This window comes from Mugil cephalus, chromosome 15 (assembly GCF_022458985.1).
Source record: "Mugil cephalus isolate CIBA_MC_2020 chromosome 15, CIBA_Mcephalus_1.1, whole genome shotgun sequence".
NCBI classification, from domain to species: domain Eukaryota; kingdom Metazoa; phylum Chordata; class Actinopteri; order Mugiliformes; family Mugilidae; genus Mugil; species Mugil cephalus.
This window is the reverse complement of record NC_061784.1, coordinates 12,307,694-12,321,396: the sequence shown is the minus strand read 5'-3', so window position 1 is coordinate 12,321,396 and position 13,703 is coordinate 12,307,694. Positions and strand designations below refer to the sequence as shown.

The 13,703-nt window shown below is 40.6% G+C and overlaps 1 protein-coding gene across 1 annotated transcript; it reads left to right on the top strand.

Moving 5' to 3' along the window:
- Nucleotides 1–3,607: 3,607 nt before the first annotated feature.
- On the top strand, nucleotides 3,608–4,270 carry LOC125021445 (claudin-4-like). Its single transcript, XM_047607521.1, has one exon. It carries the CDS (start codon nucleotides 3,608–3,610, stop codon nucleotides 4,268–4,270), a length of 663 nt encoding a protein of 220 aa, XP_047463477.1.
- The last annotated feature ends 9,433 nt before the right edge of the window (nucleotides 4,271–13,703 follow it).

Genomic DNA, 13,703 nt, shown 5'->3' with positions numbered 1-13,703 from the left:
GAGGGGGCACTCCTTTGAGACTCAGTCTCCCTATGGTTTTATGCAGTGACTTTGTTGTACTTTTTTGAAGGAGGTCCTTGACGTGTGCTGGTTTATGGTATAAGTTAATATGGAGACTGAACACAGTAACTCTCTGGTTTCAGAGTTCCTACAAAGGCCATCTCGCACAACTTTAGCTCAGTTTGCAAAGGTTGATTTAGTTGACTTGGTAGTTCATTTGGGTTGGGCTAAAGCAGAGAAAGTACAGAGAAAAGCTGAGCTTCGGGGTATTGTTGAGGGGCTAGCGGTCTCCTCCAAGCTTTTGGAGGCAGGGGCTCAGGCTCCGGGAGGTCCATGTGTTGGTAGTGGGATTAGGTCATTTGAGCGGTGTCTTCACATGGAGAGGGAGAAGGCACATTTGGAAAGGGAGATGTTCCAGTTCAAGCTGGAGCAAGAGAAGCTGAAGGCAGAGGTAGCCATAGATAAGGAAAGACTTATGTTGTAGGTTGGAGCTGAGAAAGGAAGGTAAAGGCGAAGATGTAGGGAGTATCGGGGGTCTAATATTGCTGAAAGTTTGTGGTTGTTGCCAAAATTTGATGACAAAGACCCTGACACCTTTTTTTGCACTGTTCGAGCGGGTGGCAGGCAGTAGGGGGTGGTCAGATGCCCATCAAACCTTGATGCTGCAGCGTGTTTTGACAGATAAGGACCAGGGGAGAGCTTTTTCTGCCCTTAGTCCTGTTGATGGTACCAATTATGGTAAGGTTAAGGCTGCAGTTCTTAAGGCCTATGAAGTGGTGCCTGAGGCCTACAGGCAACGGTTTAGGAACTCGGAAAAGACATCAGCAGACTCATGTAGAATTTGTCCAGGACATTTCTACCCATTTTAGTCGGTGGTGTTCAGCTTCAGGAGTGGATACTTATGAAAGCCTGTGTGATCTGGTTGTGTTTGCACATTTTAAAAGTTCAGTGCCTGCCCAGATTGCAACTTATATCAATGAGAAGGTTACAGCTGCAGTTCCCTAGGATTTGGGAAGATGGTCCACCATAGAGATATGAGGGTTGAGGAAATGGGTTCAAGTGGTAATGGGAGCGCAGGTTGACAGCGGTGTCCAAATTGTGATTCCTTTAACTGACTATGTAAATGGTTTTCGCCATCTTGCTTTGTTCATTACCACCCACAGTCTCATTTATGAGTATTGTAAAACATGGAGATGTATTATTGTTTTACTTAACTGTTAAAGTATTCTGAGATGATGTGACAATAACAACCATGAAAATCCCTCTGCAAACACAAATGACTTCACAAATTTTAACAATTTTTAATCACTGAATCACCCCTAACACCACCTGTAGTGTCTCATCTTAAACGAACTATCTGTGGAAATGTCGTTACACCTTAACAATAGGACTATGCCTAAATACTATGCTAGCAAGAGTTCGTTTAGACTCTAATTCCAGGTATTTCTTCAAGTTACTTGTACTATTTTTAGCCGTAGACAGTTCCCTCGGCCTCCCATCAGCACATAAAGTGCACCTTACTGTAAGGTTCATATCCATTTCTGTGGCAAATTCAAAACATGACTAGTGCAAGTATAACCACGTCTGTTGCCATAAATAAAGAGACGGCAGCTCGGATTGTAACACATTATTGGTCTCGGTAACTGCAATAATATTACCAAAATATAGTTAGTAACGCGTTATATTACTCCGTTACTGGTAAACGTAATATATTACGATAACGCGTTACCTCAACACTGGAGGTAGAGGACAAGACCAAAGAGGGATGAGGAAGAATTGTGACCTGTTTTTTTCCCCCCGTTATCATTTTCATATGAGAAAACGTATATAAATATAATTCAGTAATAACCAAACCAATTTAAATGGAGTCATTACAACAGTTTACTAAAAGAGGAAAAAGCCAAACCTGTTGTTGTAGATATTAAGGATCATGAATATGTGCAGATACTGTGACAGTTGTGGATGAATTTGAAAACTAGTTTGTGTGCAAACTAGTTTTCAAATTTTGCAGTAGCAGATTTTTTTTATTACTTTTTTTTTTTTTTTTGCTATATTGCCCGTATCTTTTAGTTGTTTGTATTGACCTTTGTGTTATTTCACATATTTTCTGACATATTTTCTCGTATATCCCATCACTTCTTAACAAATTGAACCTTTAGCAGAAACGTTCATACTGCAGAGACTTTGTGGAGGAGGTACACTGTGAGAAATTAACACTCCTGGATTCAGCGGCAGGAGCAGCAGCTCCAACTCAAGGAGAAGGCTAAATATATAAATGAATATAATAAAATGGGACAGAGAAGCAAAGAAAATCGCAAGGAAGAATCTCAAAGGACATATAACAGAATGTTTTGGTGCACTATGGCGTCCGTGCGAGTTGAGCTGACCGGTATCTCTCTGTCAGTGCTGGGCTGGGTGCTGAGTGTGATCAGCTGTGCTCTGCCCATGTGGAGGGTCTCCACCACTGATGGTTACAACACCGACACCACTCAGACTCCCCGGAAGGATTTACCTCAGGAACTGCAGGTCACCAGGGGACTAACAATAGCTGCCGTCATTGTGGGCGCAGTGGCACTCCTCATTACCATGGTGGGAGCAAGGTGCACCACCTGGATCAAGACCAAGTGGCTCAGAGCCAGAGTAATGGGCTCCTCTGGAGGAGTTTGTCGCTGCAGCTCTTGTCCAGTGTGCATCTGTTCTGTGGACAGCAGGAGTCACCTCTGGAGAGAACAATCAGAAGAATGGGGCGACTCTGTATCTGGGTGCTAATCGGGGGATTGGTGCTCTGCACAAGGTGCCCTCTGTATAAAGACAAAACAAAGAGTAGAGATGAAACAAAGAGATACAACACTTACCCCCAGAGTTGTGTCATATACTCTGCTACTCCAAAAAGCTCCCACCACAAAATGACTAGATCTGATGTAGGAGGACAAGACTGTGTTTTATCTAAAGTGTAACAAAATTTACTGATGTTGTTTCAGATATAATCTGATGAGTTGAGGTTGTGACACCTTCCCCCTTCATGTTAGAGTTTCATGTTAAAATCATCAAGATAAAAAGGTGATGTAAGGAGAGAGGAAATGTCTTCAGTCTGGTATCTGACTCAGTGGTTGAACCACAGGTACCAGAGTTTTCCTGTTTTGAATTGTTAAATTATTAAACTAACAAAACAGAAAAACTAATCTTTTCATTCGAAATATTTTTAGAAGATTTTTGTCCCAAGAGGTAGAGATAGAAGGCACTAAAAGGCTGTTGTAGGGTTAGATGTAGTAAAATGCCACAAACAAAGCTAATGAGGACAAAATATATAATCAGAAAAACACTTTTCACTTTTAAAAGCACAACAATTAGCAACAACACAGCGGTGATTGAGACCAGTGCCCAAGACTCATCTGATTGGCTTATTTTACTGAGTGATGTCATCTCCTAGGTGGGTCGCATAACTTTTTTATCAAGTGATAAGATAAATCAACTCCTTGAGAGCAGCAGATCACAGAGAGCAACACCTGAGGAGACAAGTACACACTGGAGAAAGTTTGTGGAGGAGATGCATTGTGGCAAATCAACACTTTTGGATTCAGCAGAAGCAGCATAGCAACATTGCACCATGGTGTCTTGTGGACTTGAGCTGACCGGTATCTCTCTGTCAGTGCTGGGCTGGGTGCTGAGTGTGATCAGCTGCGTCCTGCCAATGTGGAGGGTCTCCACTTGTGATGACCCCAACATTGCTCAGTTATACTGGGAGGGTCTATGGATGAGTTGTGTGTCCCACAACACAGGACAAATGGAGTGTAACTTCCATCACTCCATGCAGGATTTACCTCAGGATCTGCAGGTGGCCAGGATCCTCACAACAGTTGCTGTCATTTTGGGGCTAGTGGCGCTACTTATTTTCATTGTGGAAGACAACTGTTCCAACTGCAATCATAATGAGAGGGTCAAAGCCAGGTTGATGGTTTCTTCTGGAGGGATGTTCATCACTGCAGCTCTGCTACAACTGGTGCCTGTCTTCTGGTCAGCATTCACCATCATAGTTGAGTTCTCCAGTCCACTCATCCTCTGTCATCGGAAAAGGAAGACCGGGATGGCTCAGTACTTGGGATGGTTTGCCTCAACCATACTACTTATTGGTGGATCTATCCTATTTACATGGTACCCTGAACAGAAAGACAGACTAACAAAGAGATACAACACTTACCCCCAGACTTGTGTCATATACTCTGCTACTCCAGGGTCAACGTCTCAAAGCTCCCACCACAAAAAGGACTAGATCTGAGGTGGGAGGACAAGACTGGAGAAGGATTAAGCAGAATTGCGACCTATTTTTTATATTCTTTTTACATGTATTATTCTTATTTCTATATTTGTAGTTTCATCCATAGTTTAGTAGAAAAGGATTAAAGCAAATATTTAAGAACAGGAATATGTGACGCCATTTACTGACATTTCTGAATCAGGGTGTACTTATTAAGTGTCGTTGTCAGAGTAAATAGTCTTATATAGTCCTATATTTTATTATATTACATAATCTGTGCTCAGACATTTTGAGCTGACATCTTTTAGAGTTTCATTATATTGTCGTGTACCTTTTTTTTGTTTTTTTGAGAATTCATGGGGAATATTTAGATGAACTGATGTGATTAAAATACTTTTAAATAACAAAGATTTTTAAAGTGAAACATTACTGGTGTCTAAATAATATGAGATTGTTATGATTATATATATATATATATACATATACATATATATATATATATATATTTTTTTTTTTTTTTTTTTTTTTTAAAAAAAGAACTTTAGAAACACAGTCGCCATAACATTGGAACTGAACAATAACTAAGAAAGCTTGAATTCTATATGGGTCCACACCTCAGAGTGTTTACACATTTACACTAAGTTAGTGTCAATTTGACTCTTGTAGTTAAATTGAACACAGTGCCTAACACCAACCAGTGTTACTTTTTTTTTTTTTAACACTTTTATGTAGTGTTAGCAATTAACTCTCGCAGAGGAATATTTCTCAATTACACAAGTGTTACTCCCATAACACTTAAAAGGTGTCAATATAATTCTTATATAATCCTACAAAAAATACTTGGAAAATAAACTTTACTAAAATAAAAAGGGAGTCATGTTTGGCAGTTCAAAAACATTTATTTTCAAACTTGCACCACAAATATTAGAACATGCAACAGTAAGGCACAGTGTAGCGTTAGCACCACTTAGGCATGCTAGCTAGCAACTCCGAACCATTAGCATCATCTTATCACGTTTTATGAAAACATTTATTTTCAAACTTGCCCCATGAATATTAGAACATGCAACAGTAAGGCACAGTGTAGCGTTAGCACCACTTTAACACGCTAGCTACCAACTCTGAACCATTAGCATCATCTTATCACGTTTTATATCTATGGTTACAAAGTACATGACTCGTCTCACTCAGACAAAACGTCAGGCCAAACGTAGTGTTTACTGCCGTTACTCACTCTCTATGTTACAGTGAGGCCAGGCATGCATGCTAACCTCTAGCTCATTAAGCAGGTGTTCGGGTGGTTAGTAACAGCGCGACGAGTAAAGTTTCCGTGGCTCACCGCTGCAAAATGACTTCGGGTGCCCGGGTAACCTCAAGTATTTAACACTTGAGGTGTTAAATACAGGATCAGAGTTTACAGTAAGAAGTACGGAGTTAATAAACATTTTTGATTTAGTGACACTTCCTTTTTACACTCGATTTTGACAACAACTATTTATCGACTTTGAGTTAATTATAATGGATTAACTCTACCCAGAGTATGATTAACTCTACTAGTGTATGTCTCGTTTAACACCAAGAATTCAGCTCTTCTCAATTTTATGTGTGTAGTGATGTTGTGATGAGAAAGGAAGTGTCTTGAGTCTAGTACCTGACTCAGTGTTTAGACCACAAGTACCAAGGTTTTCCTGTTTTGAATGTCTGTGAAGGTTCTCAGTCATCCAGGTCATGGTAATCCAAATAAAAATGGTTGAATAAGGTCAGCTGGACTTGTAGAATTTCTTGAAGACGTTTTGCCACTCATCCGAGTAGCTTCTTCACTTCAGAACTTAAGAAGCTACTCGGATGAGTGGCGAAACGTCTTCAAGAAGTCCAGCTGACCTTATTCAACCCTGTTTTGAATGGTTAAATTATCAAACTAACAACTCTGTTTAAAAATGTTTTTGAGGATTTATGTGTCCTGTTAAATTAACTCAGACACAAAAAGAGACTGAACAGACTGGTGTAGAAGGCCAACTCTGTTCTGGGCTGCCATCTTCAGCGTGAGTGATCGGCGAATGTAAGCAAAGCTGTTGATGGTAAACCGATCCCACCCCCTCCATTGGTGCTATAACAGCACCGAGCAGCACCTTCAGCAGCCGACTGCTCCCCCACCCTCTCACACCGTATGAAGGGGCTTTACCACAGGTTCTTCCTTCCTGTTGCTGTGAGACTGTACAAGCCTGCACTAATAGACCACAAACATATAGCTACTGTTGTATTCTGCATTTTGTATTTATTTAATGGCACTGTCCTTAATTATTTGCTGCTGTAACACTGAAAGCTTAAAAACTGAAGCAATAAATTCAATACATTACCATTCAAAGGGTTTTGTGTGTTTACCTTCTTGAGGACATTTGAGTAGGCACAAAGACAAGTGTGTTGCAAAGACAAGTTCACAAAAGAAAGAACGCGTTGAGATCTTGACCTGACTAAAGGTCAGATGTCTCCACTTCTTACACCACGTATAAGAAGCTTATCAATGCAAATGTTTTGTTTTAGTTCTACTGACATGATTAAAATAGTAGAAGTGATAAATATTTGCACAGTCAGACATTAATGGTGTCTGGTGTATCTGATGAGTTGAAGTTGTGACACCTCCTCCCCTTCATGTTAGAGTTTCATGTGAAAATCATCAAGATTAAAAGCTGATGTGATGAAAGAGGAAGTGTCTTCAGTCTGGTGTCTGACTCAGTGGTTGGACCACAGCTGCCATAGTTTTCCTGTTTCTAATGGTTAAATTATTAAACTAACAACTCTCTTTAAAATCTTTTGAGAATTTACGTGTGATGTTAAATGAACTTGGAGCAGGGTGACACAAGTAAAGAGACAGAAGTTACTAACAGACTGACACATGATTCAGTTTTTGTTGGTTTTGTTCTCTTCATATAAACCATGAAAATCACACAAATTATTATCAACACAACAGTCACTGAGGCCAGTGCCCAAGACTCATCTGATTGGCTTAGCTGCTGAGTGATGTCATCTCCATCTAGGACCAGATCAACGAGACACAGACAAGGTTTTAAGAGCAACAGATCACAGGAAATGACATCTGAGCTGATACGACCACACTGGAGAGAGTTTGTAGAGGAGGTGCACTGAGAGAAATCAACACTTCTGGATTCAGTAACAGGAGCAGCAGCTACAATCTGTGGAGAAGACATCCCTGGTGGACAAACGACTTACAACGAAGAGATTAAAGGACAAAATAAAGACTGTGTTTAAGGTAAAGTTGGAAACAAGGAAAATCATACGGAAGAAAGTCTTGACTTTACCAGAACCAAGAAGACATAAAGAACACATAAAGTAGTATCTGGGAGCATAATGGTGTCTTTTGGACCTGAGCTGACCGGTATCTCTCTGTCAGTGCTGGGCTGGGTGCTGAGTGTGATCAGCTGTTCTCTGCCAATATGGATAGTCTCCAACTACAGTGATGAATACAATGGAGATAGGGACCCCAGTGTGGGATGGTGGGGTCTGTGGATGAATTGTGAGTCCCAGAGCACAGGACAGATGGAGTGTCATTTCATTCTGTATGCCCATCCGATCCTGCAGACCCTCAGGGCATTCTCTATCGTTGTCATCATCATGGGAGTGGTGGGAGTCTTCATAAACATTGTGAGAGCAAAATGCACCAACTTCATTCATAATGAGAGGGTCAAAGCCAGGTTGGTGGTTTTCTCTGGAGGGATGTTCATCACTGCAGCTCTGTTACAACTGGTGACTGTTTTCTGGATAGTACACATCTTCATATGGCCCAGCTATGCTGACCCTGGAGACAATGCTGGAGTGGCTCTACATCTGGGATGGTTTTCCTCTGTCCTGATGCTTATTGAAGGGTCCATTCTCTGCTGCTTCTTCTGTAAACAAGAAAACCAACTAAGAAAGTCCAACATACATGGTCAAAGTCATGTCAAACACTCTGTGGCTCCGAGGTCAACGACTCAAAGCTCCAACATCAAAATACATAAGGTGTGAGGTAGGAAGACAAGACCAAAGAGGGATGAGGAAGAATTGTGACCTGTTTTTTTGTCATTATTTTCATGTGTATTATACTTATTTCTACATTTCAGGGAAAATGTATATGAATGTAGTTCAGTAATAATCAAACCAGTTTAAATGGAGTCATTACAACTGTTTAATAAAAGAGGAAGAAGTTAAACCTGTTGTTGTAGATATTTAGGATCATGAATATGTGTAGATACTTGTGACACTTCTGGATGAATTTAGAAACTATTTGCTGTTTCTTAATAATACTGTTTACACAAATATATTTGTTCTGATATGAGAAGGGGCAATGTTAACAAAATTTCAACAAATAAAATAAGATAAAAAATTGTGGTTTAGTCTCAGAGCTCATCGAGGCGTCATTGTGTCCCAGAGAAAAACTGTTGAATGATTGGATCATTTAAGTTTTTCCAATGACAAATGTTTTCTAAAAACAACCAACATTTCTTTGTCAAATCTTGTCACCTATGTGGTAGTTGTTTGTATCAACCTTTGTGTTATACCACATATTTTCTCAGAGTTTCAACACGATGCATAAGAAGCATATAAATGTCAATGTTAATGTTTTGCTTTTAAATCAGTTGATATGATTCAAATAATAAAAGTCATAAAGAGTTGTAAAGTGAAACAGTTTCTATATCTTCTATATCGTTTACCGAAAGCATGATAATATATACTGATAATATTTTTGTCTTCAAGACAAAAATCTGATGTGAAGGGGAGAGGAAACATTTTCTATGTCTTACACCTAAAGCATGATAAAACACACTGAAAATATTTTAGAAATTATCTGGTGAGTTGAAGTTGTGATCCCCCCTCCACACACACACACACACACATGTCAGAGTTCTATTCAAACATCATCAAGACAAGAATCTGATGTGAAGAGGAAGTGACTTTCTCCTTCTCTGTTTTCCTGTTTTGAATGGTCAAATTAATAAACTAACGACTGTCTCTCTTTGCAATATTTTTGGAAGATTTTTGTCTTTAGAGGTAGAGACAGAAGGCACTAAAACGCTGTTGTAGATTTAGATGTAGTAGAACAAAAACACCACAAACACAGCTAAACCAGAAAAACATTTTCACTTTTAAAAGCAGAACAATTAGCAACAACACAGCGGTGATTGAGACCAGTGCCCAAGACTCATGTGATTGATTTTTTTTTTACTGAGTGATGTCATAGGTGGGTCAGATTCATTTTTTATAAAGCGATAAGCACTCCTTGAAAGAGGCAGATCACAGAAAGCAACACTTGAGGAGGCACACTGGAGAAAGTTTGTGGAGGAGGTACATTGAGGCCCATTTGGTACTTTTATTGATTTTGTAACAGTAATTCAAAAAATTGCAATTATGCTATTAGGCTACTGATCAGTGTTTACTTATTAAATATCCACTGTCAGGGTAAATAGAGTCACTGCAGTAATTTTTTTTGTTTTTCATTACTGGTGTCTGAATACTATGAGATTGTTATGATAATAGTTATTTTTTTAAAAAGAAGAACTTAAAAAAAGAAGAAGATGCAGTCATCATAACATTGGAACTGAACAATAACTAAGAAAGCTTGAATTTATGCGTAGAAACCTGGATGTGTGTGTCTAAAGCATTTAAACATGTTGTGATGTTGTGATGAGAGAGGAAGTGTCTTCAGTCTAGTACCAGACTCAGTGTCTAGACCACAGGTACCAAGGTTTTTCTGTCTTGAATGGTTAAATTATTGAACTAACAACTCTATTTAAAAATGTTTTTGAGGATTTATGTGTCATGTTAAATGAACTCAGACACAAAAAGAGACTGAACAGACTGGTGCAGAAGGCCAACACTGTTATAGGCTGTCCTCTTCAGCATGAGTGATCGACGAACCGATCCCGCCCCCTGCATTGCCGCTATAACAGCACCGAGCAGCACATTTAGCAGCTGACTGCTCCCCCACCCCCTCACACCGTATGAGGAGGCCTTACCACAGGTTCTTCCTTCCTGATGCTGTGAGACTATACAAGCCTGCATCTAATAGACCACAAACATATAACTACTGTTGTATTCTGCATTTTGTATTTATTTAATGGCACTGTCCTTAATTATTTGCTGCTGTAACACTGAAAGCTTAAAAACTGAAGCAATAAATTCAATACATTACCATCAAAAGGGTTTTGTGTGTTTATCTTCTTGAGGACATTTGAGTAGGCACAAAGACGAGTGTGTTGCAAAGACAAGTTCACAAAACCTGACTAAAGGTCAGATGTCTCCACTTCAGGAGTCCCAGGGTAGAGACAGTGTTGTGAGTTGAGTTGTGTTCCATTAGTTTGCCGATCAGGACCTGCAGGCCCTCTGGAGGAGTGTTCATCATCACAGCTCTGTTACAACTGGTGCTGGTGTTTTCTGGATAGTGCATGTCACAAACCGGCTCTGAGTCTGTGACCAGAGAGAGGAGACCAGTCAAGATGGAGTTTTCCAATATTTATTGAAAATAAATTGAACAACTGATTGCAACATGGTGCTGCCAATACTGGAGCTAAGCATAGCAAGGCTTTTACATTCTCAAAGGCTTCTTGACAGCATGAAGACCAGTTATACTTTGGCTTTTAGCAAATCAGTCAATGGGGCAACCACCGATGAAAAGTTCTTAAAAAAAAACATGGTAGTAACCTACCATGTCCAAGAAATGCATCAGCTCATTCTTGAAGGTAGGTGGAGGGAACTGTTGCACTGCCATTATTTTGGCCTGCACTGGTCAGACTTGGACCCGACCCACTACCTTCCCAAGGTAGTCACAGTGACCTTTGCAAATTCACATTTATGTCACACCGTGGTGAGGGCGTCTTGTCTTGGGGTTGTTTTGTCCTGTCATTTCCTGTTTTATTTTGAAAAGTAACGCTCCTCTCGTTTCAGGTCACTTGCCCTTCCTCATGTGTCACCAGTCTGATTGTCTTCCCTGATTCCTGATTGTGTCCACCTGTCCCCTATTTCCCTCCATGTGTTTAAGTAGTCTGTGTTCCCCTTGTCTCGTGCCAGAGTGTTGTCGTCGTCAACCTGTTCTCGTGCTTTGCTTCATGTTTTCAACCAAAGTATTTTCAAGTAAGCCTGTGAATCCTCTTGGAGAGAAAGTTTTGGTTTGTTTAGTCTTTTCTTAGTTATTTCCTCAGTTCTGAGGTTTTCCTCCATTCGGAGTGATTTGTGTTTATTTTGTGATTTGTTTCTTCGATTTGAATTTCCTCCTTTTGGAGAGTTTTTTGTTTTCACTGATTAGATTTACGTCCAGGTATTTTTGTGGCCATTTGTTTGTCCCTCTGTGAGGGATCTCTGAGCAATCCAATTAAAGCCCCTTTGTCATCTCTGCATTCTGAGTCCTGAGTTCTGCTTTGAGTCCCGGCCTGACAATTTAGCACGGTTGATAGTCATGTTTGCCCAGGCCAACTTGTCGAACAGAGCTCCTATATGCTGAATGTGTTCTTCCCAAGTGTCTGAAAACACCACAACATCATCCAGACACACTGCACAACCATTAAGACCTTAAACAACACGATTCATCAACCTTTGATGTGTTGCAGGAGTATTTGTCAACCCAAATGGCGTTACTGTATAGGAATACACACCAGAGGGAGTGATGAAAGCTGAAATTTCCTGTGCCCTTTTGGTAAGAGGAACTTGCCAGTACCCTTTAAGAAGGTCAAACTTACTGATGAACATGTCTGACCCCACCTGACTGACACAATCTTCCATTTGAGAAAGCGGATACAGATCTGGTGTAGTGAGGCTGTTCACCTTATGATAATCAGTACAAGGCCTCAAACTAGCATCTGACTTCTTAACCAGAAGGCGTGGGGAGGCCCAGTTCGATGAACAAGTCTCAGCAATATCATTGTCAACCATGTATTGCACCTCAGCCTCAAACTGTCTCGTCTTTTCCTCAGGCGCACCATAAAATCGTTGCTTGACGGGCTTAACATCACCGACATCTATGTCATGCTCAATTAAGTGTGTTCTGGATGGGGTGTCAGAAAACAGATAACTGTGGATTAGTATGATAACCTTCTTACGTTCATCTGCATCCAAATGAACAACAAGAGTATCCAATTTTTTTAGTGTCTCAGAATTTTTCAAACAGCCTTGCAACAATCCGTCATCAGAAACCATTTCCAGTTCTCCAAGCATTCTGGTTGCACTTCATCTGCTACATCACAGCTGGCAGAACAGGTGACCGCACAGGCTGGGTAACCATCATCCGAATTCGGGGGAATCACTGTGGACGTTGTCACAGTGAGGAATGGTGGCTTCATCACATTAGGTACACCATCCGCCCACACCTTGTTACCTGCCATTCCATTCCCCAAGATCATATGCACGCCTTCAATTGGTAACTGGGGTCGCACACCAACCCAGACTTGCCCTTCAACCAGTCCACATGATAGACTTACTTGGTGCACCGGAACAGAGAATGGGACCATACCCATTCCAACAGGGAGTGTGCATCTACCAGTAGCAGTTTTGGATGAAAATGGCAACACAGACTCCAGAATAAATTAATCAAATGCTGCAGTATCTCTTAGAACTCTAATAGTAACCTGCACGCTACTTCCCACCAACGACACCCATCCATCTGATATAAAGGTAGAGAAATCAGCCTGAATCACTGGCCCAGGATGGACCTGCACCCGTCCCAACTCTCTGCTCTCAAGTGAAATAGTTGGAGCTGCCATGGCAGCAGATTTCACCTGACAGGAGAACCTTATTGCTCTCAACACTGGGCACCCTTTTTTCAATGCCCTGTTGGCTGACAGTAGCGACAAGTGTCAGAGCTAGCAACTGCACTCCGCCCACTGTAATTTGACTTCTGAGAGACTGCTTCACTTAGGGTCTTTCATCTTTCCCTGCCTTGAGTAAGTATTATTTCTACAGCCCAGCTCACCATTAGTATGAAATACACTTTGTGTTAGGACATACTCATCAGCTAAGACTGCAGCCTCCCTCTGAGTTTTTACTTTATGTTCATTAATGAAAGTAGCTACACGTTCTGGCACAAAGTTTAAGTTGTTCTAGAATAACCAGGTTACAAAGATCCTCAAAAGTGTCAACTTCAGAGTCTGTACACCAGCGGTTGAACTGGGAAATCAGATCACGGGCAAATTCACTGTACATCTGATTTTCACGTTTTTTTTTTTTTCTTCCCAGAATGAAAACACTGGCGATAGGCTTCAGGCACAAGTTCATATACTATAAATACTGCTGATTTTACCATTTCATAAACCTTACTCTCTGCAGCACTTAAAGCTGAATAAGCCTCTTGGGCCTTACCAGTTAGAACGCACCGTAGCAGCATGGTTCTGTCTGAGCCTGGCCAGTCTCTAGTGTTTGCAATATGCTCAAACATGGAAAAGAATCTGGGTCAGACTCACTGAATTTG

Bases quoted from the DNA above. Each gene is read 5' to 3' on its own strand.
- LOC125021445 (XM_047607521.1), top strand. From the start codon at position 3,608: ATGGTGTCTTGTGGACTTGAGCTGACCGGTATCTCTCTGTCAGTGCTG.